We start from the raw sequence: 25,273 nt of genomic DNA, 5'->3' as shown, positions 1-25,273 counted from the left end.
TCCTGCTCCTGCACAACATTTACTGATTCTTTTCCTTTCCTCAGTTTACCCTGTGTAAAGAAGCACAAAGTGGACTCTGAATGCAACGGAGTCCGAGACAAGACGGCTTTTGTGCCCCTAAATAAATTCAGTGACATAGACCTGCTGAGCGGTGAGTGACGACCTATATACCTGGACTGAATGATTACAGCTCATCGCAGAGCGGACAGAGCAGGGGCTTTATATCAGCCTTGTCTGTGTTTAGTTTTTTTCAATCTATTAGTATGTTTATTATTTTAGTTTGGGTTAGAAAGGCGGTCTATAGGTAACACTAGCTGGGAACATTTGTAGCTGAAGTATAACGTGCTTATATTTTGCCTCCCCCTTGTTCCTTCAGTCCCTGTCCTCAACATAACGAACCAAATAAATAAAACTTTTTTTTTTCTTTTTTTGACCCCTGTTGGGTCATCACTTAGCCTCTTTGCTTCCCTAGGCAATGCAGGTAGATCATGCCTGGTGGGAGGGCTAGCATGGTATGTAGCTTTCTGAAAACAGTAAGCTGCAGTAATGTTCACATGTGATGTTGAGCCTCCATGACTAAAAACTGAAATTCAATAAATGAAAGGGGCCAGGGACAATCCGGTTGGGGAGTAAAGGGCTAGATAATGTTGGATGTCCTCCGGCCAGGAAAATGGGGTCTTTTTCTGACTGCAGGTTCTAATCCACATTGTGAGAAGCTCAGAGTAAGTTTTTCAGTACAGAAGATGATTTCGTACAGCTGTGCAAGACTGAACGGAAGGCTGGAATTCAGATTTAAAGAGAACCTGTCTTTGCTCAGGTCAAAGTGACTGGTTCTCTTGATAGCGAGCCCCACACCCATTAATACTCACCTTTGCAAAGCTTCCCCATGACTTTGTGTCCAGGATCAATGTGAAAACCCAAGTATTTTCAGGTATGAGCACACATGTGACCCCCCCCCCTCCCCCTTTCCTCCCAGGATGCAGTGCTGGTACCTGAGTGGCAGGTCACCAGGCTCAAACAAACACTGCCACCTGGTGGAGGAGTGAAGACCTGTGCTCTGACAATAGGCAACATGACAGATTCTCTTTAAACAGACCCAGCTTCTCTAACTGTGCATTTTAAATAAAATCTGTTGTGGGGGAAAACATTTCAGCTGCATTGTGCACCTGTCTTTTTGAAAATGCTATTTGTTTGGCTGTCATGTTGACATCTGGGAAAGGTAAGCAAGCAGATCAGGTCTGACTTTCTAATCTGCATGCTTGTTCTAGTCAGTGGCTTAAAAATGCTGAAGCTTTTGGCAGCCTTGATAGCACAGGTACACTTGTTTGTATATTACATCTACAGTCTTGATCACAGCCTATTATGACAATTGGAATCGGAGGCAGACCATTAGCTATCTAGCTGGTACAAGTAATGCGTGCCGGGCTTACACTGATTCATGAGAATCTGAGTTCCCAAAGAGACCCTGTCCCCAACAATTTCAGGTGAACTCATAGAAAAATCAGGTATTTTAAAATGTTTATGGTTGCTTACATGCAGTTTTTTTTTTTTTTTTCTTTTAAATTATTTTTTTTTTATGCACTTGAAATGTGCCTTAGAGTGTGCTAGAAAATTTGATCACTCCATTATGAGTCTGTTCCCTAGCACAGCCCCCTCCCTCCTTGCATGTCATAGCCCACTCATTTTGTGGAAGTGTCTAATTATTTTCTGTGCTGGCCCAGCTCCTCGTCCCTCCCCTCTCTACATAACCTTTTATGCAGTTTACTGGGGGAGAAGTGAAGGGTAATACTTGCTTGAAGCTCTAAGTCTGCTGGGGATTTTTACAGGTACATAACATTAACATGGATACAATTTATTAAATACAGATCTAATCTTATGGGGGGCGTTTTATTGAAATGAATAGTCTTGGGAGGTTTTGTTTTTTTTTACAGGTAAAGTTTTTTTGAAGTTTTAGGAAATGTAAAAGGGAAGGGGAAATAATCATTTCCTAAAAAAAAAATCAAAAGGCAGTAGGGTCTCTTTAATTGCTTATTTTAACCATCTTAACTATTCTGGCTACGTAGTAAAATCCAGTAAAAGTCCTTGTGTCTGGAGATTAAGCAAAATTTTACATTTTCATTTCTCCTAAATTTCTGTTAAAATCTGAGGATTTGGGGGAAATTTTGCTATTTGTGAAACACAGGATCAGTGGGGAAGGTAATAGTTTTTAAAGTAGGATTATAATTGCTTTCACTCCCTGTGATGCAGTGTCCATGAGCCCCCTCACAGGCCATTGACATCTTCAGCCCATCTTCCAAGGTCCAGCCTTCAGCCATTTTGATTGGCCGAGCCAGGGAGGATTTCACTCCTGCGCATGTATGGAAGTTCATTTATCTCAGCAGATGCTGAAATTGTACCGTGAGCTGCACATGCACAACTCGGTGCACCGGATATCGTATGTACTCCCCAGCGCCTCAGGATATGCACAGCCAAAAGGGAAGCCAAGGGAACCAGGACAGCGACAACCAAAGGAAATGCTTCAGGGGTGCAGCCCTCCTCAGACGGGGAAATCAGCCACTGGATAGAGAGAAATCAGGTGGCGCACACACCTAGTGCATTATCCAAGGTTTATTGTAGGAGTGAAAGAATAATAAAAACATACTCCCAGACGAAGCATGTATCTAAAAAGCATAGAAAAATGACAATGGCCACAACGGCAGGCAAGGTGTTCTCACTGTCAGTGCGGTCAAATGGCTGACGAGTTTCGGGGACGAATCCCTTTCCTCAGAGCTGATGACCAGCCTCTGATGCAGATGTATGATGAATGGAAAGTAAAAGCCTTGCTGTTGAGGCATTTGACCGCACTGACAGTGAGAACACCTTGCCTGCCGTTGTGGCCATTGTAATTTTTCTATGCTTTTTAGATACATGCTTTGTCTGTGAGTATGTTTTTATTATTCTTTCACTCCTACAATAAACCTTGGATAATGCACTAGGTGTGTGCGCCACTTGTTTTCTCTCTAACAACTCAGTGCACATTGCAAACAAACAGGTAAGAATACTTAAACACAGAAAGATATCTTGTGTCTTTTCTGCATTACATTACAATTCCTGCCTGTTCACGAATATATATTAGGTCAAGTTCTACTTTAAGGGTGCAATAGCTCCAGAGAGGTACAAAAGTTTCCTTCAACTATCCTGATTAGCCTAATTATTTTTCAATAATGTTAAAAAGTGAAATTTAAAAAAAAATGAAAGCGACAGGGCACATTACTATCTTATACACACAAAAAAGGAAAAACACACACAGAACACTAAATGAGATAATTAAATATGCCCCACAAAGCCCACAGCCTCTAAATAACCTAAACACATTTACATTTCACCAACAAATGAGTGTACGATTCAGTGAAAAATCGCTTAAATCATAATTATGTCTATGGGGACAGAATGGAGAGATGCCAGGTTCCAGTTTGAAAGACATTTTGGGTGACTGACAAAAGGAGACTATAAATGGATCCATGTGTGTCTCCTGTATTGTAAGATCCTCTGTTTTCTTTCATGCATCAGATTATCGTTTTCTGGAAGATGCCGGAAGGGTGTCGGATCGCTCCTCAAGAGATTCAACTTTACCTCGAAACACAACTAATAAATATGTACGTATATTGTGGGAGCAATTGATGATTCTAAACAGTGTTTAACCCATTTGCTGCTAGAGTTGATTTTGAGTTTTTTTGCACACTTTTAAAAAATCCTTTTAGGACTGCAGGTTAGTTAACACCCCCAAATATATCATATATTTTTTTATCACATAGGGGACCAAAAGTCCCCTATGTGATGGCGTTTTGCTGTGATAGATTCTCTTTAATGAGACATCAGGGGTCTATTAGAATGGTAGTGTGTGGAAAAGCACCCACTGCTGCCGATGTATGATACCAATGAAAAACCAGCTTTCTGATGAAAGTCTTTTTCCCTTACCTTAAAAAAAAAGTTATGTGAATGATTCATTGCTGTGCTGATTTTCTCTAAATAAATATATATCTACAGTATATCCTGGAATCATTATCCATATTGGGTAGCCTCTGTGTACCTGAACCCATGCAGGGATTTAGAATGATGAATGCTTATGCACACTTTACCTTTAGGCATTAAATCTGGGATTGCACATATGTGTCAGTATAGGTGTCCTGGTCTCATGGTTACAGGCCTTTGCAAGCTGTATTTGCAAGTCTGTTATAAAATAAAAACTGTTTTCCTCTTTAGTTGAACTTCTTAAAGAACCGAGCTCGGAAACATGACATAGATCTGAAAATTTTTCCTATTGGATTTTCAAAAAGAAGAGCAAATTCTACATTTTATAACAAAAAGTAAGTTTTTGTTTTGCAAACTGACGCTTTGACATTTAGTCCGCTTTTGCTTGTAATGTCCTGTATTCTGCAAGTGAGTAACCCTCATCTGTAAGTCTGTGACCTAGAACTGTGGTCTTCAGACTGCGGCCCGGGAGGTGGATGTGGCCTTTTGCTTGTGTTTATTCATCCTTTTGGCGCACTGTTACTCCCACTGACATTAGTTTTACTAAACCCACAACAGTAAAATCATTCTGTATATGCAGTAAGGCATGCTTGTTATACTCGCTGTGGCACCTCAGGGGTAATGCTCTGCATTGTGTAAAAATGCTGCTTGATCCTGTCTTCTCTGATCTTTCCCTTCTTCCAGTGCCCCCCTCCTAACTCCTGATAAGACCTATTGAGTGGAGACACTCTGCACGTGCTCTGTTTGGTGTGTATTGATAGGTTTATTTCTTGGGTGAGTGCATGTGATCAGCACAGGGCCAATCACCACTGTACAGACAGAGGTCAGGGGTCCTGCATCCTCCTAGAGCAGAAAGAAAACTCCTCCTACAAACTTTAACCAGTGCTCTGCTGAACACTGATAGAAGTCACAAGACTGTTCTAACTGCTGATAAGAAAAGGTATTTAGCAGTTTATATTTACTAAAATAATTGCATTTCCATGTTCTGTGTACTGTGGGAGACCAGATATAGTGAATGCAGGGTCCGGGGAGACCAGATATAGTGAATGCAGGGTCCTGGGTTTAGTAACACTTTAACAATTGGGCATAATTCCTGCCGCTGACACCAGCAGTGGGGTACTATTCTTCCCACTAACACCAATGTTGTGGCACTATTTCTCCCTCTGACACCAATGATGGGGAACAGTTCCTCCCAATGACACCAATCATTGGGCATTGTTTACTCCCACCGACAACAGGACATTTTCTATTCTCAATGGCCACAGTCTGGCCCCCTAAAGCCTGAAGAAAAGTAAACTGGCCCTTTGTCTACAAAGTTTGGAGACCCCTGATCTAGAACTATGAGTGTGGTGTTTTCCATGTACACATGCTTGTCTCTGTTCAGCTCACCAGATAGTAGTGAATTGACAAGGATCATGGCAATAAAGCAGGCATTTCATAAAATAAGCCAGCATTGGCAGCTTTTTCTTTTTTACCCTTTGGCCACATTCACACAGCCAGTTGCTTGCGGCCAACGATTTCCAGTGGCAAGAATCAGCGGATTCTTATGGCTGGAATACCAGTGCATGTGCTTAGCAGCGGCCTCTCTGTCTGTTAAAACTAATGGCAGGCTGACAGTAGCTACCACTGTTCACATTTAACCACACACAGAGCCATTAAGTGCGGTTTTGGATGGATGCATGAGTCTGAACACAAGCAGAAAGTAACCAGCCACATGAAAGAGGCCTTAAAGGTGAAATATGGCCAAAGCTAATTTGGTCCTACATCTCCTATGGATCACAGGAGTGCAGTTAGGTCACTCAGACGGTCCAGGCTCTGGAAAGATCCCCACTTTAAAGTCAGGATCCACCCAAATGCCTGGACCGGCAGCTGGCTTGGCCTCTAAGCGAGTTGCTGAAAGCATGAGCCAGCCCCTCCCGCCTCCTCCACAGCCTGGTTCTCCAGTGAGCACAGAGGGGCAGAGCTGAGTCACCAGTTCTCTGTTCACTGAAGGCTGAGAACTGAGAGATCAATGATCTTTGATCTCTCAGTCTTCGAACCAGCAGGGGAGAGATGCAGCATCAGATTGATGCTGCATCCACGTAGATGAGTGTGTATATATTTTTTTCTGAAAAAAAAAAAAAAACTAAAAGTCTTCCCTTGCACTGCTTGGTTTTGTCTAGAGGGACCAGGAACAACAGATTTATTTACCGCTTCCATAGGCTCTTCCACATTACTAGACAGGTCTAATGTCCTCTGAAGGCATCAAGTAAAACGGCTTTTCAAGTGCCGTAGACAGAAATGAGCAGTTAACCCTTGCCATGGGAACAGCTCCACTGCAAGAGTGAAAAGTACAGAGTAAAAATAATGTCAATAAACTGTTTTAAATTGTCATACAAATATATATTTAAAATCAAATAATTAATATTTTTTGCCAGTTACATAGTGTGGGCAGATTTCTGCCAGTCACAGGCTGTGTCATGCCCCTCCAGCCTGTGTCTTAAAATAAAAGGGTGGTAAAGCCTCCATCAATCAGGATATAATATCCTGTCCCCCTTCGGGTTTCCTGGTTAGTGGGCATTAAGGAAGAGGGAGGGAGTGGGCTCTCTTTTACCACTGTGTTACGCCCACATGTGTGACTCTAGTCACATGGGCTGCTCAGCTGTGATGGGCTGGAAATGCTCGGGCTACAAAATACACTGAAAACTAAGCATATGTGCACTAGCTGTCAACACTGTTCTGCAAATTCCCCAATTGATGTGGGGACATGGACAGAGGGGGGAGATAGAGAACAGCAGGATCAACCAGGTTTTATGTAGAATACAGAAAACCAATCTCATAGTGAATGAGTGAAAATGAACAGCATGTAATACACCATTTTTTGATAGTTTTAATTATGTGGGTTTGATGACACTTTGACTTTGCCTTTTAAAGCTGAAGTTTGAGTATGGAAAATTTTACATAGTTAAATTGATCCAGCTTGGACCAATGGGTTCCCATTTGAAGCTGAAAATCACTGAAGTAGGCACCTGCTACTACACAGCAGTGATCTTTACTTGCTTCTAGGTCCCTGCCCTGCTGCATTGTGAACACAGAAGGTTGTTCGCTTGGCACCAGTGCCATATAGAGAACTCTTTGCATGTTCTCAATGAATGCAAAGCCTTCTCTGATTTGTCGAGGTGTGATGGTGACATCATGATCTCCACTTCTGATCAGAAAACACTTTGCATGCATTGAGACAATGAAAAGCATTCTTTGAATGTCACTGGTGCCAAGCGAGCGACCTCCTGTGTTCAGTAAGCAGCAGTGCAGCCGCTCTGCATTGGAAGCTGGTGGGGATCACTATAGTAGCAGTTTCTACTCCAATGATTTCCAGCTTCCACAGGACTCCCAGACATGTGACCCATACATACTTACATAGATGAAAACTGGATCAATGTAACTATGTAATAATTTCCATGCCTGAAATTCAGCTTTTTACATTCTTTAATTTTTTAAGGATCGCACGTTGTATTTTTTATTATCGTTAAAAGTGCAGCGACATAATACCAGAAAGTGTTGACTGTCTTTGGTGTGAAATAGAATATTAGTCACATCTGGGGCCCAGAAAGTGTTAAGACTAAAGCATGTTTTGGCCACTGGGTGTCTCTCTAAGCATTACAACAGCCAAGAAAAAGCCATTTTATTGAAATAATTTTAGTTTTGCTGTTTCTTGCCTTGAACAGCCATTGCACGGGTAACATAAAAATGACTACCAAAGTCAGGAAAGACTTTAGTCTTAGTCCTTAAATAATTTGAAAAGCCTGATTTTAATAGTAAGCATGCCACATTACAGTTTATTACATTATTTGTTCCTTTATTTCCTCCAAGCAGTTTACCTCCGTGTGGTTACAGTATCAGTTGAAGGAGAAGTTGGGCCCAAGCTCTTTTAGCCATGCTTTTCCTGTGGCCTTCTCCACTCCTGTGATCCATTTTCAGCCAATAGCAGGCTAAAGCCTTTAGTTGGCTCAAATTGCAGAGCTGGTCAAGGCTCTGGAAGGATCCTGATCATATTGTTGGTATCCGTCCAGATGCCTGATTGGCAGCTGACTCAGCCTTGCAGCATGCTGCTGAGAACCTGGGCTAGCCGATCCCGCTCCCTCCACTGCCAAGCACTCCAGTGGGCATGCAGGGCAGGGGTAGAGCAAAGAGCTCACTGAAGACCTAGAACTAAGCAGTCATCGGTCTTTGATTGTACAGTTCTCGGTCTTAGAAGTGGCGGGGGGCAGATGCAGTATTGGACAGATGTGGCATCCATCTAAGTATATATGTAGGTTTCTTTCTTCGGGGCTGTTTTTTTTTGTTTTGTAATCCCAAACTTCTGTTTTAAAGCATATCTAAACCCAAACACAATCATTCATATATAAAAGGTTCTACATTGGTTTTAGTGTTCTTTAGGCTTTTCCCCTTTATTTTCACCAGGTAATCCTGAAAATAACACATTTCCTGTGCCTGTGTGACTAACTCACTCCACTGTATCTATGGAGGAAGCCATAGTTGTCACCTAGGCTGGACTTCTCTATTACATTGGGGATGGAGGAATTAGTAATTTAAAGATAATGTGTTTTTGTGCTTTCAGTTTGGTTCACAGGAAGTAACAGACAAGATTAGGCAAGATCAAAGGATATTTTATGTAGGTGTTGAAAAATAAAAATGAATGTAGTTACCACATCTAATGATTAAGTAGCAATATATTACATTTTCTTCCTTGGGTTTATATGTTGTGTAATACAACTGAATGTGCTTGTGTCCTTCCCAATATTGAGGAATTCTCAGCTGCTGCAATGAAGAAGTACCAAGAGAATAACTCATATGAACAGTTCATACATGTCTGTGGTGGAGTTGACTGCTGGTAGCAAAAGTGGGTACTACATAAGTTCTCACAGACCATAGAACAGCAGTCATTGCCTCTCAGTTATTCTGATGACGCAAAGGCTTTCCCCATAGACTGGAGCTTCAGGCAGAGGAGGAGAGCGCTGGAGCACGGAAACCGTTAAATGAATAAACCCCATTCTACAATACCCTTGACATACCAAGCATTTAACCCTTGCAGTGCTGTGGGGGTTACTGCAAGTTTTTTCATTGAGTTGGGCTTGAAAGCAGCCAGGTTTCCTCCAGAGGTTGCTTGGGGTTCCATGAGCAACAAGCAATTTCTGCCTTACAGATAAGTAGCCACTGACACCAATCATTTTTATACCAATCTGCACAGGGAACGTGGGGTTCCCTCAAAGACCACAAGTGCAAGGAAATTTCTTCCTATTGGCCATCACACTAATGCACCATGTGCTTTTGATATAGTATTTATTATTAGGGCTTCCCTGATCCTAGAAAGGTATTTCAAGGGTTTGTCTGTGGTACATAGGTTGAGAAGGGCTACTTTAAAGCATAACTAAGTCAGAAAATGTAAAAGAAGCTCACTGCTTTTTTTTTTTTTTTTTTTTGTTTTGTTTTTTTTAATCTTAATCCCTAGTGAGCAAAAAAGTGAACTGTGAATTCACAACACACAAAACAAAGTGTACGAGGGTACAGAAAAAGACCAAACTCCAAAGAGGAAGGGCCCCAGTCCCTGAACCCAACAAAGGCTGAAGCCAGATGGACCCTGCTCCCAAGGGACCTGCCAAAGGTGGTCCTTTTAATTACTGGGTGGGGGCTTTCCCAAAGAGAGTTCCCTGGTTGGGAAGAAGAGTAAAAGACCAAGGGCCATGGATCCTTGCCCCTGTCTCTCTACAAAAAAAAAATAATGCATGCAGTGTGAGTGCCTGTGAGATACATACATACACATATATATATATATGTATGTATGTATATATATATATATATATATATATATATATATATATATATATATATATATGCAATAAATAAAAAGTGCCATGTGCATTGCACAAAGTGGCCTTCTGGTTGGTATGAAAATAGCTCTGAGCTAGCCAGGAGGCCCTCCCAAGTGGATAGTGTAAAGTAGCAAAGTGACATGTCATAGTGTGGGTAAAACTCATTGGTATCCCAAACCCATAATATTTTTCTGGCACCCCCAGGGACACATAACTGGGTGCTCCTTGTGCCTCCCAGCTCCTGACAGACAATTGCAGCAGCCATCTCTACCAAAAAAAGGCATTAGCACTTAGAGCCTGCCTACGTCTGGGGATAAGCCTAGGGGACCAGGTTAGATTCATCCTGAAAAGAAAGGATTCCTCCCACAGTACCCATCTGATTACATCATCAGTTACTAATCAGCGCCTCTTCCTGGGTAGAGGGGCATTGGCGTTCTGTTCCTGAAAACTGATAACAGATAATACACGTTATCTTGGCAAAAAGGTTGAGAAAAGCCAGAGGGCAGAACTTCACCAAATGTTAGATGTGGTGGCTGCATTAGTTTCCTTTTTCTTAATGCTAAGAACATTTTCAGCAAGTACAGAAAATACCTGTTGATCCAGTATCCTTGTCATCTTTGTGCAAACTACTAATGTCATTCCACCCCACATAGAATGAACAAAGGCAAAGGCCCAGCTGCAACTGTCATTTTTTTTTTTTTTTTTCTTGTGTCCGGAGTTGGACTTTACGGTTAGCTAGCATGATCATATAGCTTATACTATAACAAGCTTACTAGTTATCTTTTCTTGCATTTCCTTGAAGCTAGATTTCTATTGCTCAGATTACTAATTGTATTTATGTAGTCTGAACTCTCGAGTTGATTAATTCACCCACTGTAGAGTCTAATCATTTCCTTCAGTAACAGTTATAAGGATATGTAAACATCCTGATCATTTACCCTTAGCAGTATATATTCACGCATTGAGCTCTGATGAATTCAGTCTGGTTTGGCCCGATGTTTACTCTGCGTCTGTTTTGTGATTGTCACTGGAATTCTGAATGGCGTGTAAGTTGTATCACAGTTGGTCGAGACTATTCACACCTCAGCGAGGCATATATTAAGGTGTAGTCTGGTTAGCGAAGAGTAACCCCAGGATGTGAAATGTAATGGTCCTCTGCCAAATTAAACTGAATTGACAGTCCATTCTTTTTCTGCACCGTAGAATGAGTGTGCCTCTGTATACTTCAGCCGAAAGAAAACGTGAAAATTCCTGGCTCTGTAAACATAGTCCTTCATTCACATGCAGAGGGTCGGAGTGGCATAGCTTGGACGCAGTTCAGGGAATGGCGGTAAACACAGGACAGCTGGTGGTACAGACTAGAGAGGGGTGTTTGTGGCTGCATCTGATGTGGCAGGATGTTGCGTTTGCATTCATGCAGCTGTGTACTCAGGTGTAGAATGGCCTTGGCTCTCCTGAAGTGTGTGTAGTGTGTATTCAACCTACTGGATAATGTGCCCAGAGGTTTAAACTATACGGATATTTGTATGTTGTTTTTAGATTTGTGACCATATAAACACAAGTCAAGAATTTGACTACTTCTATAATGGCTGTAGACCTAAGGGTTTAAAGAATAAGTTCACCTTTTCTTTAATAAAATAAATAAATGCACATTTTTTTCAGGTAAATAAAATGTGCATTTATTATTTTGTTTTCTTAGGAGCCTGTAAAGCATTTACCAATGATCATCAGATCACGGGTGCAATGTTAGGCTCCTGCAAACTGTCAGAGCTATCTGCCTGTACCTCCTGTATGGGCAAGCAGTTCCTGAAGTCCAGGAAGATCAATGAACTACGAGAGTGCACATTAGCGCCCTAGCAGTTCGTTGAGAACTACAAGTCATTTGCCACAATGGCAGGAGGTACTTGTAGTCTATTCGTGCAGCCATGCTGTATTTGAATTATGACAGGAGGTGCAGAGAGAAGATCCCTGGCCTGCTGCCACAGTGGGGTTTCGGATTGGGGTGCCAGCAAGTGCGTTCGTAACATGTTACCTGTTACACCCTGAATTTCAGTGTAACATAACATGTTTCTTAAGGGAAACTTATCCTTTCCAGCATGTACAAAAGTGTCATATATAGCCACTTACCAGTCCTTAGATGTGGTGGCTGTGTTAGTTATCTTTTTTTTTTAGATTATCGTCAATTATTTTTATTTGGCAACCCTGCCAATAACACACTTCCTGACCTAGTGAAACACCCTATGACAGGACTACAGAACCCACCAACCCCTCTGTATTTAAAAAGGAACATCACTCAGTATTTAAAAATGTGCAGCTTCAGATGATGTAGCTGGTGACTTTTAAAAAAACAGGTATTTACCACCACATGGAATCCAGCTCTGCCTTCCTGCAGCCTTCTAACTGCTGCTGGATCCTCTTCGCTGCCATCTTGGATTTGTCACTGGCTTTGACTTCCTGATGAAACACAGGCGGCTTTCTACTGGGCATGCGCAAAATCAAGTGGTGCAGGGAGACTGGTCCTCCAGCCTCCTGGGATGTGTGACGTGTCCCAGGAGGCTATAAACAGGATGGGGTAACACCATCCTCTACTAGGTGAGGATTGAGTGGGAGCGAGTAACATGAAAATAAAGTTCTTGCTCCCCCCAAAACAACTACAACTTCATTATAGGCCGTAAGAGGAGTAGAGAGAGAATGAGCAGTACTTCACTTTTTGAGTGAAGTTCAGCTTTAAGGTGGAACTATAATTAGAAAATTAAGTCCTGCTAGATCACTTCAGGCTGGCCCATTTTGCAGGTATAGTTATGTAAAACATTAAAAAGAAGTGTCTATACTGTTTAAATGCAGTAATACACTGTCTCCCCCTGCTCTGCTCTGGTATTTATTCACCGCTGGGGTTTTTATTTTTTGCTATGTAAATGAAAACGTCCAAAAAGTTTGAAAAAATGTTTTTCTTATAAAATTTTGCAAATAAATAATCTTTCATCATAAATCTTGGCCGAAATGTATTCCGTTATCTTTTTAGTAAAAAAAAAAAATAAGCCAAATTAGTTTATAACCAAAAATTATAATTTTTAAACATTTTTTTTACATTTTTATTTTTTTTTTTATATTTGTTTTGGGTTTTTTTTTTTTCTTTTTACATACTGTCACCCTAGCAGTACAGTGTCACCATGGTGACACTGTACTACTTGTGGGGGGTGATGAAGGTTTTTTTTTTTTTTTTTTTACAGTGATTGCTTTCTCATTTCTCAATCATTTCTCCTTCTCTGTCCACATTCTTGCAGCCATTGAGAACTACTGAGTGAGCTGTGATTGGTCACAGCTTGTCACATGGTACAAGGCTGTTGTGAATAGCCTTCTACCATGTGATCTCTGTGATCATTCACAGATTTCACACGTATTAAGCAATGATGTCACAAGTGACATCTTGCTTACTACTTTGCATGTGATCACTGATTGGCCAATCAGCGATCACATGATCGGGACCTCGTACAGAGGTCCCGCCCGACTATCGGTGTTTCACTGTGTCCGGAGGACACAGCGGGCACCGGATCACGGTGCTGCGCGCTCCCAGGGAGCGCGCACAGCTAGAAATGGCGGGTGCCATTTATGAACGGCAACCCGCCCCTGGAGTGCCACCATCCTGCCGTTTATAAACAGCAGGCGGATGGCAAGTGGTTAAGGACAATAGCGGATCTGAACCCATTTGAACAATTAGCACATGCAGGGAAAGGAAGCATGGTACTTCTCGAATTTAAAAAATCCTTACTGTAATGATAGAAGTCAATTCCCCCCTGTATATGGAGAAATGGGAAAGAGAACTTGGAATATCATTTGAGTAACAAAAAAAAAAAAATCTTTAGATTAGCACATGGGGCTGTAGATATGAAGGTGGTGGAAATGAGCTATAAATGTTTAGCTAGGTGGTACATTACACCAAGTGTAGCACATAAGCAATATGGAGATAACTCACCTATGTGTTGGAGGGGATGTGGGATTAAGGGCACAATGGCGCATATATGGTGGGAGTGTCCTAAAATCCAGGAATATTGGCGGGGGGAGGGATAATTCACCAAATTCAGGAGATAACTGGGGTTAAGATCTCGAAAGATCCAGGGGTATGCCTATTCCATAAAACCGAGACTACAATAGAATAATATAAGAATTCCGCAATATTTCATCTTATAAATGCAGCAAAGGGACTGATACCCACATTTTGGCAGGCACAAGAGGTACCGAAAATAAGACTGGATAAGTAAGGTAGAAAATATATATATATATATATATATATATATATATATATATATATATATATATAATGGAGAGATTTATAGAAAGGTGGGGAAAATGGGATAAGTTTAAGAGATCAAATATATATTCTGAACTGGAAGAAACCAAGAAAGAGGAGACAAGAGGAAAGTATAATTAAAAAGGGGGAAGTAGGTTAGGAAGAAGGAGAAGGGTATCCTGAGGAATGATGAGGAGCGGGGAGTTAACAGGAAAAAAGTTTACATATAAAAGAAAGTACCCCAAAAGGGGTGAACCCAATATGACAGGAACACAACTCAAAATAGCCTACATACAGTTAAGTATGCAATATGAAAATTATCCAGTATAACAAAATCTGTGCTATCAGGAACCAAAGGGTTATACAGTTAAGAACAGTAAATAATAAGGATCCTGGATCTGCAGAGGCAGCCATATGAGGACTGTCTATCCAACGGCCTCATATATTCTCAGAGAGACCAGGTCATTTTCAGAGTTCATAGGTTAGCCTAGCCTTTTTCAACCAGATTGCCTTCAGGTTTCTTCAGGGAAGCCTTGGCAAAATGCCTAAAAATTGCTGAAAAATTGTGTACAAGCCATCAGGTGGATCAAGCCTGTTCTTTTAGTTTCACAAAGCCAAAGATGTTCATTGGTCAGTACCAGTGTGTAAAGGTTTATTTGCTTTGGAAGAATAAATCACCTCTAACATTTGCTGCGTTCTGTAAAACTATTAATTTAGTTGTTTCCATTTTGTAATGGGTGCATCAAAATTGTGCAGAATTTTAAAGGGTGCCTTGATAGAAAGGTTGAGAAACATTGGGTTAGGCTATACAAATAGAGGTTACTATTAACTATAGTCTTCCAAGCCTCGAGCGACAGGAGCACCTTTCCAAGACATAAGGATGACTTTTTTAACTTAAAAATAAAACATACGCAGTAGCCGCTTATTATACATAGAAAGTGGTAAATCTTCAAAAATGCCCATTAGGCAATTCTTAGGGTGTAGAATATTGGACAAGCCCAAAGCAGTGGAAAGCCCTGCACCCTATGAATACATGCTTAGCACAAAACGCGTCGGGGGGGGGACGACGACGACTACAGCCTTTGGACATCAAGCCACCGCAGGTGGCCATCCTGAATTTTCTGGTCAGTATTGTTTACTTTGATTACCACATACCTCAATAAAGTTCATTTATGCAGTATCACACTATGTGATGTCCCTTATTGGGCTCTGTTTATGAGCGCCACCCTCCGCAGTGCCTATTCTAAAAGGGGACCCCGGATGTGTGCGATTGTCTGATGAGCCCTGTCATAACGTCATAACGGATGACCAAAGGATGTTTGGGAGTGCAGCCTGACCAGAACGCAGATGACCTTGATGTATCTGTTGATAGAGGAAACTTCTTTCATGCGTATTTTAAACACACTTCTGTTGAGTGCGCATTCCACTTACTTATTTACCTTCACCTTTGGGTCACTTATCGTCACTGATAGACGGGACCCTGCAAGATTCCTATACTCGCATTTCTTGTGATTTTGGACACTATATTGATTTTTGACCAATAATTTTATATTACCCAATGTGCCCTTGATAACCAATCTGCACATTGTATATTTCTTAATCTCTGTTCTCTTTCCCTGTTGATATTTGCATGATAGTACTCCTACTCTTAGCACTGCACCTTTATTATTTGTACAGTGGAATGGAAAGCATTCACTTCCAGCCAGAATACAGAGACAATGGGGCAATTCCACATACAATGAAGACAATCCGCATTTGGATTACTTGCAAGATTACCATTTTTGAGAAATCTGATGGAAAGGTTCTGTGTGCTTTGCAGGTAAAACACTTATGGGGGAGATTCACTAAAACCGGAGCAGTCAGAATCTGGTGCAGCTATGCATGGTAGCTAGTCAGCGTGAAACTTCAGCTTGTTCAATTAAGATTTGACAATAAAACCTGGAAGTGGCTTGGTTTCTGTACAGAGCAGCACCAGATTTGCACCATGCAGTTTTAGTAAATAACCCCCTTAGTTTGTCCTACATCTGTTGTGAAGCTCTGCCTTCCCTCTTGTTGGTCTTCATTGGGATTAGGTGAGTGTGATAATTGTGCGCAGAGATACGGACAATGACAATCATAATTTGGATCATACTCTGCAAATATCATTCCCCCCCTCCTTTTCTTTGAAAGGAATGTGGTCTGTGTGTGTGCTGAGTTCAGGAGTGCACAGGGCACAGCTGGATATGCTTCATGGTTATAAACCCAATTAGCTGGTTCCAGGGTGTCTGTCAGGCTCTTACCTTGGCCTGGTCGTAAAGCTATAAACCAGTCAGTCACTGGACATGAAAGCATTCCAGAGTAGCAGTAAAACGTACATTCCACTGAAATCCCTATATATATATATATATATATATATATATATATATATATATATATACATATATATATATATATATATATATATATATATATATATATATACAGTATATATATTGGCTACATCTTTTTCTGTAAATATTTTTATTGCACCATTTTGACCTTTTTAGTAATAAATCCTATTTTCTGAAAAGTGTTGAACTGTTTCTAAAGCTCTTTAATGCAAACTAAAAATCCCTGTCTCTGAAGTCTGCTACTGTGTGTTTTAAAACCTCTGTATACATCTGCCTGCGGTGACAGTGTGTATACAGACGCTTATTCAAACATCATAGTGTTACTGCTGAGATTTGTGAGTTTCCTCCTTCTCTGTAAAAAGGTGGTGGTGGCAGTGTGAAGGGTTAATCGTCTAATTAACCTGACCCAGTAACAATCACTCTCAGGCTGCGGGCACATAGATTGTGGTCCAGTGAGCTGGAAAATCTTTGTGCAGGGTGCAGCGGAGCGTAACATTGTTACGCAAGTGGCAGCACGGTTTTAGATTGGCTAGTCCTTCGGTCACAAGTTGGTGAGAAGGGCTGGGGTCTGACGCCGCGCCCGTCACAGTGAGGAGCATCACTGTTTATGTAGCTTTAGTCTTTGCGCACAAATGTTTGATATAGTTCCATCAACTTTGAGCAGCTTTATTGCTTCCCGATACCAAGTTTAATTTTCAATATACCATGAAAAGTCCACTTCACTGTTTTTGTTGTCGCAGCATTTTTGTGGTCACGAGCCGTGCTAATAAACTGTTACCATTAAACATTCTTTTTTAAGGCAGCGCACTGCCCAGGGCTTAGTCTTCAACCAAGAATTGGTTTCCACTAACCACATCAAACAGGGCATCGCTGCTCATTTACGGTTCTTCTAGCCTCCAACCACAGACTTGTGTTTGTATAAGTGGATGTGGCCAATGCATTAAGATTCAGAGACAGGGGAAAATTGGTATGTTTATATAGAAGGGACTGTTTACTCTGAAAACCAGCGCTGTCCCTAGATGGAGTAGCGGAGTCCAGCCAGACACGTACATTTTAGTCAGCAGAGGTGGGAAGCAGCACATTTGCGTGGTAAGCGACAGCTCTTCAAACCAACATGGTAGTTAATCATTAACCATATTTTTAAGTGAAAATATCTGCCTTTTTTTTTTTTTAAGTGTATTAATAGCCAAAATGTTTATATGGATACAACCAAGATTGGTTAGAACCTTTCTCTGGCTTGTTGTTTTTCTGTTTGTTCACTTTCTGTTCTGGAGACACGACAAGAAGTGAGACATCGGGGTAGTTTTCAAAATAGGTGTCCTCATTGGAAAAGCCTGACAGATGTCCTAACCCCTCACCACTCTATCAAAAAAATAGTTAGAGATACTCATCAAACAATAAATAACATATAACCATATATATTATATAATTCAGGCTATTTTATTTGTTTTAAATTGGTTCTAAAGGCTCAAGGTTTTTTTACCTTCATGCATTCTATGCATGAAGGTAAAAAACCTTCTGTGTGCAGCAGCTCCCCCAGCCCCCTCAATACTTACCTGAGCCTCTTCGCTATCCAGTGATGTGAATGACAGCCTCGGCTGTTCCAGGTCTCTGCTTCCTCATAGGCTGAGACAGCAAGTGGGAGTCATTGGCTCCCGCTGCTGTCAATCACAGCCAACCAGCCAGTGAGGAGAGGGGGGTGGAGCCAAGCCGTGGCTCCGTGTGTGAATGGACACACGGAGCAGCGGGTGCCCCCATAGCAAGCTGCTTGCTGTGGGGGCACCCGACAGGAGGAGACAGGAGAGACTGTGGGGGGACTCTGCACACAGCAGGTAAAGATCGAGATGTTTGTTATTTTACAAAAAAATTAACCTTTAGAATCACTGTAAGGCTGAACAGTAACCAAACAGCTAAATACACAAATTAAATACAGACATTGGAGTTGCTTAGCAACCAAAGGATTTATATTTCTGTCCATCCAGTCCTGAGATTCACAAAGCTCTGCCCAATAGCACAGGCACTGTCTTGAAGGATAGGAGGCTGTATCTTTCTCTGCTGCAGCTTCACTTTCACTTATGGGTCCCCTTGCCACCACCACTCTGAGATTAGGAGGCAACACATCGCCTCTGAGCTACCTGTCAACTGGACACTCCTCTGACCCATATGAGAAATATAGCCAAAATAGCTTTGGCCATACTTCTCCATTAAGTAACACAGATTTTGTCCCTTCCCCAGCCTTTGACTGGTCAGTGAAAAGAGTGGCAACTCTGCTTTCTCCCTCTTATCAGTATGCTCTTTGCACTGCAGCTCCTGGTGCAGCTTCTCCCTCCCTTTCACTGAGCCCTGCTGTACAGAGTGTACACTAGACTGCAAGAGGATGATATGTTGTCAAATTTCAGGTCTTTATACTACTTGTGTTAATACAAAATTACATGTTTTTGCATTTTTTTTAATTAATACAAGGCTGCATTCATTTGTGTCTTTTATATTTCCTTGGAGTTCAGCTTTAATGGTAACTTTACTTTTACATTTTAGTTTGCAACCATTGGCAGTTATATAAAATATGTTTTCGCTTCCTTGCAAAAATGGCAACATAATTTTTCTATTATAAGGCACCCTATAGTGTTACATGCCTCATATCTTTAGTTCTTTTTGGCAAGTTTTTTATGTGCTATTTACAGTAAAGCACTATGGAAGCACGATGATTGGTGAGTGCGCTCCTCGATCTGTTATCACAGTAGTATCCCATCTCTAAATATCATTTCTCAGAATGCTTCTCTCCTTGTTCCTGTAATTAGCTCACTCCCTTTCCCAGAATTATATACCTAACTTCAGTATGATTTACAGGTAGCCTCTTGCAGGGGTTATGCCATCACCAGCAATGTCCTTCGGTTTGCTGCAGTGAAAGTTTCATCTTTGAGTTCCTTTCATGTCTATGAGGATCCTGAGTGTACAAAGTCCCTAAGCCTGGTACACAGAATATCAGACAAACGATCGTCTTTTCTTTTTTTTTTTTTTTTTTTAATAAAGGTTACTAGAATTATGAAAATTCTCGTATGACAGAGTACAACTTCCTGCGATGGTGTAATTGAATGACAATTGCGCGGTCATGCAACACTGTACCCATATGAATGTTTTACCATTTTTTTGAGACAGATAAAGCTTTATTTTGCTGGTATTTATTCACCCCTTTTGCTATGTAAATGAAAATGTCCAAAAAGTTTGAAAAAAGGTGTTTTTCTTATAAAATTTTGCAAATAAATCTTTCATCATAAATCTTGGCCAAAATGTATTCCGTTATCTTTTTATTAAAAAAAAAACAAAAAACAAATTAGTTTATAACCAAAAATTATAATTTTTAAACATTTTTTTTTACATTTTTATTTTATTTTTTTATATTATTTGTGTTTTTTTTTTTTATTTTTTTTACATACTGTCACCCTAGCAGTACAGTGTCACCATGGTGACACTGTACTACTTGTGGGGGATGATGATTTTTTTTTTTTACAGTGATTGCTTTTACACCCATATAGGATGTAAAAGCAATCATTTCTCTTTCTCTCTGTCTGCATTCTTGCAGCCATTGAGAACTGCTGAGTGAGCTGTGATTGGTCACAGCTTGTCACATGGTACAAGGCTGTTGTGAATAGCCTTGTACCATGTGACCTCTGTGATCATTCACAGATTTCACACGTAGTAAGCAATGATGTCACAAGTGACATCTTGCTTACTACTTTGCATGTGATCACTGATTGGCCAATCAGCGTTCACATGATCGGACCTCGTACAGAGGTCCCGTCCGACGATCGGTGTTTCACTGTGTCCTCTGGACACAGCGGGAACTGGATCACGGTGCTGCGCACTCCCAGGGAGCGCGCACAGCTAAAAATGGCGGGTGCCGTTTATGAATGGCAACCCGCCCCTGGAGTGCCACCGTCCTCCCGTTTATAAACAGCAGGCGGACGGCAAGAGGTTAAGGACAATAGCGGATCTGAACCCATTTGAACAATTACTTAGCACATGCAGGAAAAGGAAGCATGGTACTTCTCGAATTTATAAAATCCTTACTGTAATGATAGAAGTCAATTCCCCCCTGTATATGGAGAAATGGGAAAGAGAACTTGGAATCTCATTTGATGAGCAACAAAAAAAAAAAAAAAAAAATCTTTAGATTAGCACATGGGGCTGTAGATATGAAGATGGTGGAAATGAGCTATAAATGTTTAGCTAGGTGGTACATTACACCAAGTGTGGCACATAAGCAATATGGAGATAACTCACCTATGTGTTGGAGGGGATGTGGGATTAAGGGCACAATGGCGCATATATGGTGGGAGTGTCCTAAAATCCAGGAATATTGGGGAGGGGAGGGATAATTCACCAAATTCAGGAGAAAACTGGGGTTAAGATCTCGAAAGATCCAGGGGTATGCCTATTCCATAAAACCGAGACAATAGAAAAATATAAGAATTCAGCAATATTTCATCTTATAAATGCAGCAAAGGGACTGATACCCACATTTTGGCAGGAACAAGAGGTACTGAAAATAAAAGACTGGATAAGTAAGGTAGAATATATATATATATATATATATATATATATATATATATATATAATGGAAGAAGACAAAATGGAGAGATTTAGAGAAAGGTGGGGAAAATGGGATAAGTTTAAGAGATCAAATATATATTCCGAACTGGAAGAAACCAAGAAAGAGGAGATGAGGAAAATATAATTAAAAAGGGGGAAGTAGGTTAGGAAGAAGGAGAAGGGTATCCTGAGGAATGATGAACGGGGAGTTAACAGGAAAAAAGTTTACATATAAAAGAAAATACCCCAAAAGGGGTGAACCCAACTCAAAATAGCCTACATACAGTTAAGTATGCAATATGCAAATTATCCAGTATAACAAAATCTGTGCGATCAGGAACCAAAGGGTTATACAGTTAAGAACAGTAAATAATAAGGATCTTGGATCTGCAGAGGTAGCCATATGAGGACTGTCTATCCAACGGCCTCATATTTTCTCAGAGAGACAAGGTCATTTTCAGAGTTCATAGGTTAGCCTAGCCTTTTTCAACCAGATTGCCTTCAGGTTTCTTCAGGGAAGCCCTGGCAAAATACCTAAAAATTGCTGAAAAATTGTGTACAAGCCAGCAGGTGGATCAAGCCTGTTCTTTTAGTATCACAAAGCCACAGATGTTCATTGTTAACCATTACAATTTTCTAGCTGCCGGTAACATAACAACCAATGATATCATCAGTTAATAAGGACATCGAGCACCTGCACAGCATCCTTGCTTGCCTATCTCTGTCAACACTAGGGTGACATTACCTGGGTGAGAGAGAAAAACATTGGAATACTAGTCAGTACCAGTGTGTAAAGGTGTATTTGCTTTGGAAGAATAAATCACCTCTAACATTTGCTGCGTTCTGTAAAACTATTAATTTAGTTGTTTCCATTTTGTAATGGGTGCTTAAAAATTGTACAGAATTTTAAATGGTGCCTTGATAGAAATAAAGTTGAGAAACATTGGGTTAGCCTATACAAATAGAGGTTACTATTAACTATAGTCTTCCAAGCCTCGAGCGACAGGAGCACCTTTCCAAGACATAAGGATGACTTTTTTTTAACTTAAAAATAAAACATACGCAGTAGCCGCTTATTATACATAGAAAGTGGTAAATCTTCAAAAATGCCAATTAGGCAATTCTCAGGGTGTAGAATATTGGACAAGCCCAAAGCAGTGGAAAGGAAAGCATTCACTTCCGGCCAGAAGACAGAGACAATGGGGCAATTCCACATACAATGAAGACAATCTGCATTTGGATCACTTGCAAGATTACCATTTTTGAAAAATCTGATGGAAAGGTTCTGTGTGCTTTGCAGGTAAAACACTTATGAGGGAGATTTACTAAAACCGGAGCAGTCAGAATCTGGTGCAGCTATGCATGGTAGCTAGTCAGTGTGAAACTTCAGCTTGTTCAATTAAGGTTTGACAATAAAACCTGGAAGTGGCTTGGTTTCTGTACAGAGCAGCACCAGATTTGCACCATGCAGTTTTAGTAAATAACCCCCTTAGTTTGTCCCACATCTGTTGTGAAGCTCTGCCTTCCCTCTTGTTTGTCTTCATTGGGATTAGGTGAGTGTGATAATTGTGCGCACAGATACGGACAATGACAATCATAATTTGGATCATACTCTGCAAATATTATTCTCCCCCTCCCCCCCCCCATCCTTTTCTTTGAAAGGAATGTGGTCTGTGTATGTGCTAAGTTCAGGAGTGCACAGGACACAGCTGGATACGCTTCATGGTTATAAACCCAATTGCTGGTTTCAGAGTGTCTGTCAGGCTCTTACCTTGGCCTGGTCGTAAAGCTTTAAACCAGACAGTCACTGGACATGAAAGCATTCCGGAGTAGCAGTAAAACGTACATTCCACTGAAATCCCTTTTTCATACAAATCCATAAATCCCGGCAGGAACAAAGTACAATAAAACAGCATATATTCAGGTAGGACATTTTAATACAAGTCACCTGATACCATACAACTCTAGATCACGTCTACCCGAGAGCAGAAATCGATATCTCTTTAACCGGCACAGTCAGATATGTCATATCTGGTGTCTGGACATTCAGCAGATGATTCTGCATATTATCCTACCAGTGGATAGGATGCTACATGTACCTATCGAAGGTTATTGACCATGGTATAAACTTGTGAGGGATTTGGTCCTAGTCTGGGTCTCCGCATAAACCCCCAAATGAGGCGATTGGCCCTTGGCTTCAGTAGACACCCCTTGCTGGGTCACTAGAAAACAGGCTGTCAGGCTTGGAGAGGTAAGATGAAGAGATTCTCCCTTTTAACATCAGGAACCAGCTTTGGGAGAAAGGGTACCCTTTTGTTCAGGACACTTGAATCGGCTTAAACCAAGGACTTTGGCAAGTATTCTACCTCCCTAAACTTCTCTCTGTTATCTCCCTGTTGTGTTATTGCTCTCTGTATCTCTCTCTCTCTATATATATATATATATATATATATATATATATATATATATATATATATATATATATGCTACATCTTTTTCTGTAAATATTTTTATTGCACCATTTTGACCTTTTTAGTAATAAATCCTATTTTCTGAAAAGTGTTGAACTGTTTCTAAAGCTCTTTAATGCAAACTAAAAATCCCTGTCTCCGAAGAGTGCTACTGTGTGTTTTAAAACCTCTGTATACATCTGCCTGCGGTGACAGTGGTATACAGACACTTATTCAAACATCATAGTGTTACTGCTGAGATTTGTGAGTTTCCTCCTTCTCTGTAAAAAGGTGGTGGTGGCAGTGTGAAGGGTTAATTGTGTAATTAACCTGACCCAGTAACAATCACTCTCAGGCTGCGGGCACATAGATTGTGGTCCAGTGAGCTGGAAAATCTTTGTGCAGGGTGCAGCGGAGCGTAACATTGTTACGCAAGTGGCAGCACGGTTTTAGATTGGCTAGTCCTTCGGTCACAAGTTGGTGAGAGGGGCTGGGGTCTGACGCCACGCCCGTCACAGTGAGGAGCATCACTGTTTATGTAGCTTTAGTCTTTTTGCACAAATGTTTGATATAGTTCCATCAACTTTGAGCAGCTTTATTGCTTCCCGATACCAAGTTTAATTTTCAATATACCATGAAAAGTCCACTTCACTGTTTTTGTTGTCGCAGCATTTTTGTGGTCACGAGCCGTGCTAATAAACTGTTACCATTAAACATTCTTTTTTAAGGCAGCGCACTGCCCAGGGCTTAGTCTTCAACCAAGAATTGGTTTCCACTAACCACATCAAACAGGGCATCGCTGCTCATTTACGGTTCTTCTAGCCTCCAACCACAGACTTGTGTTTGTATAAGTGGATGTGGCCAATGCATTAAGATTCAGAGACAGGGGAAAATTGGTATGTTTATGTAGAAGGGACTGTTTACTCTGAAAACCAGCGCTGTCCCTAGATGGAGTAGCGGAGTCCGGCCAGACACGTACATTTTAGTCAGCAGAGGTGAGAAGCAGCACATTTGCTTGGTAAGCGACAGCTCTTCAAACCAACATGGTAGTTAATCATTAACCATATTTTTAAGTGAAAATATCTGCCATTTTATTTATTTTTTTTAAGTGTATTCATAGCCAAAATTTTCATACAACCAAGATTGGTTAGAACCTTTCTCTGGCTTGTTGTTTTTCTGTTTGTTCACTTTCTGTTCTGGAGACACGACAGGAAGTGAGATATCGGGGTAGTTTTCAAAATAAGTGTCCTCATTGGAAAAGCCTGACAGATGTCCTAACCCCTCACCACTCTATCAATAAAAATAGTTAGAGATACTCATCAAACAATAAATAACATATAACCATATATATTATATAATTCAGGCTATTTTATTTGTTTTAAATTGGTTCTAAAGGCTCAAGGTTTTTTTACCTTCATGCATTCTATGCATGAAGGTAAAAAACCTTCTGTGTGCAGCAGCTCCCCCAGCCCCTTCAATACTTACCTGAGCCTCATTGCGATCAACAGCCTCGGCTGTTCCGGGTCTCTGCTTCCTCATAGGTTGGGACAGCAAGCGGGAGCCATTGGCTCCCGCTGCTGTCAATCACAGCCAACCAGCCAGTGAGGAGAGGGGGGTGGAGCCAAGCCGTGGCTCCGTGTGTGAATGGACACATGGAGCAGCGGGTGCCCCCATAGCAGGCTGCTTGCTGTGGGGGCACCTGACAGGAGGAGCCAG

The 25,273-nt window shown here is 41.0% G+C and overlaps 1 protein-coding gene across 1 annotated transcript in view; it reads left to right on the top strand.

Annotated features, from left to right (window-relative positions):
• The window catches only part of ZNHIT6 (zinc finger HIT-type containing 6), a 67,324-nt gene that overhangs the window by 6,000 nt on the left and 36,051 nt on the right, over positions 1–25,273 (top strand). Inside the window, exons 3-5 of the mRNA XM_089684420.1 lie at positions 45–151; positions 3,550–3,635; positions 4,243–4,346. Of these exons, the coding sequence (XP_089540546.1) occupies positions 45–151; positions 3,550–3,635; positions 4,243–4,346 (297 nt within the window). The remainder of the gene's footprint in view (positions 1–44; positions 152–3,549; positions 3,636–4,242; positions 4,347–25,273) is intronic.

This window comes from Staurois parvus, unplaced genomic scaffold, assembly GCF_062004578.1.
Source record: "Staurois parvus isolate SC_StPar_1 unplaced genomic scaffold, SC_StPar_1.0 ptg000347l, whole genome shotgun sequence".
NCBI classification, from domain to species: Eukaryota; Metazoa; Chordata; class Amphibia; order Anura; family Ranidae; genus Staurois; species Staurois parvus.
The sequence above is the reverse complement of the archived record's forward strand: the minus strand, read 5'-3'. Positions and strand labels throughout refer to the sequence as shown.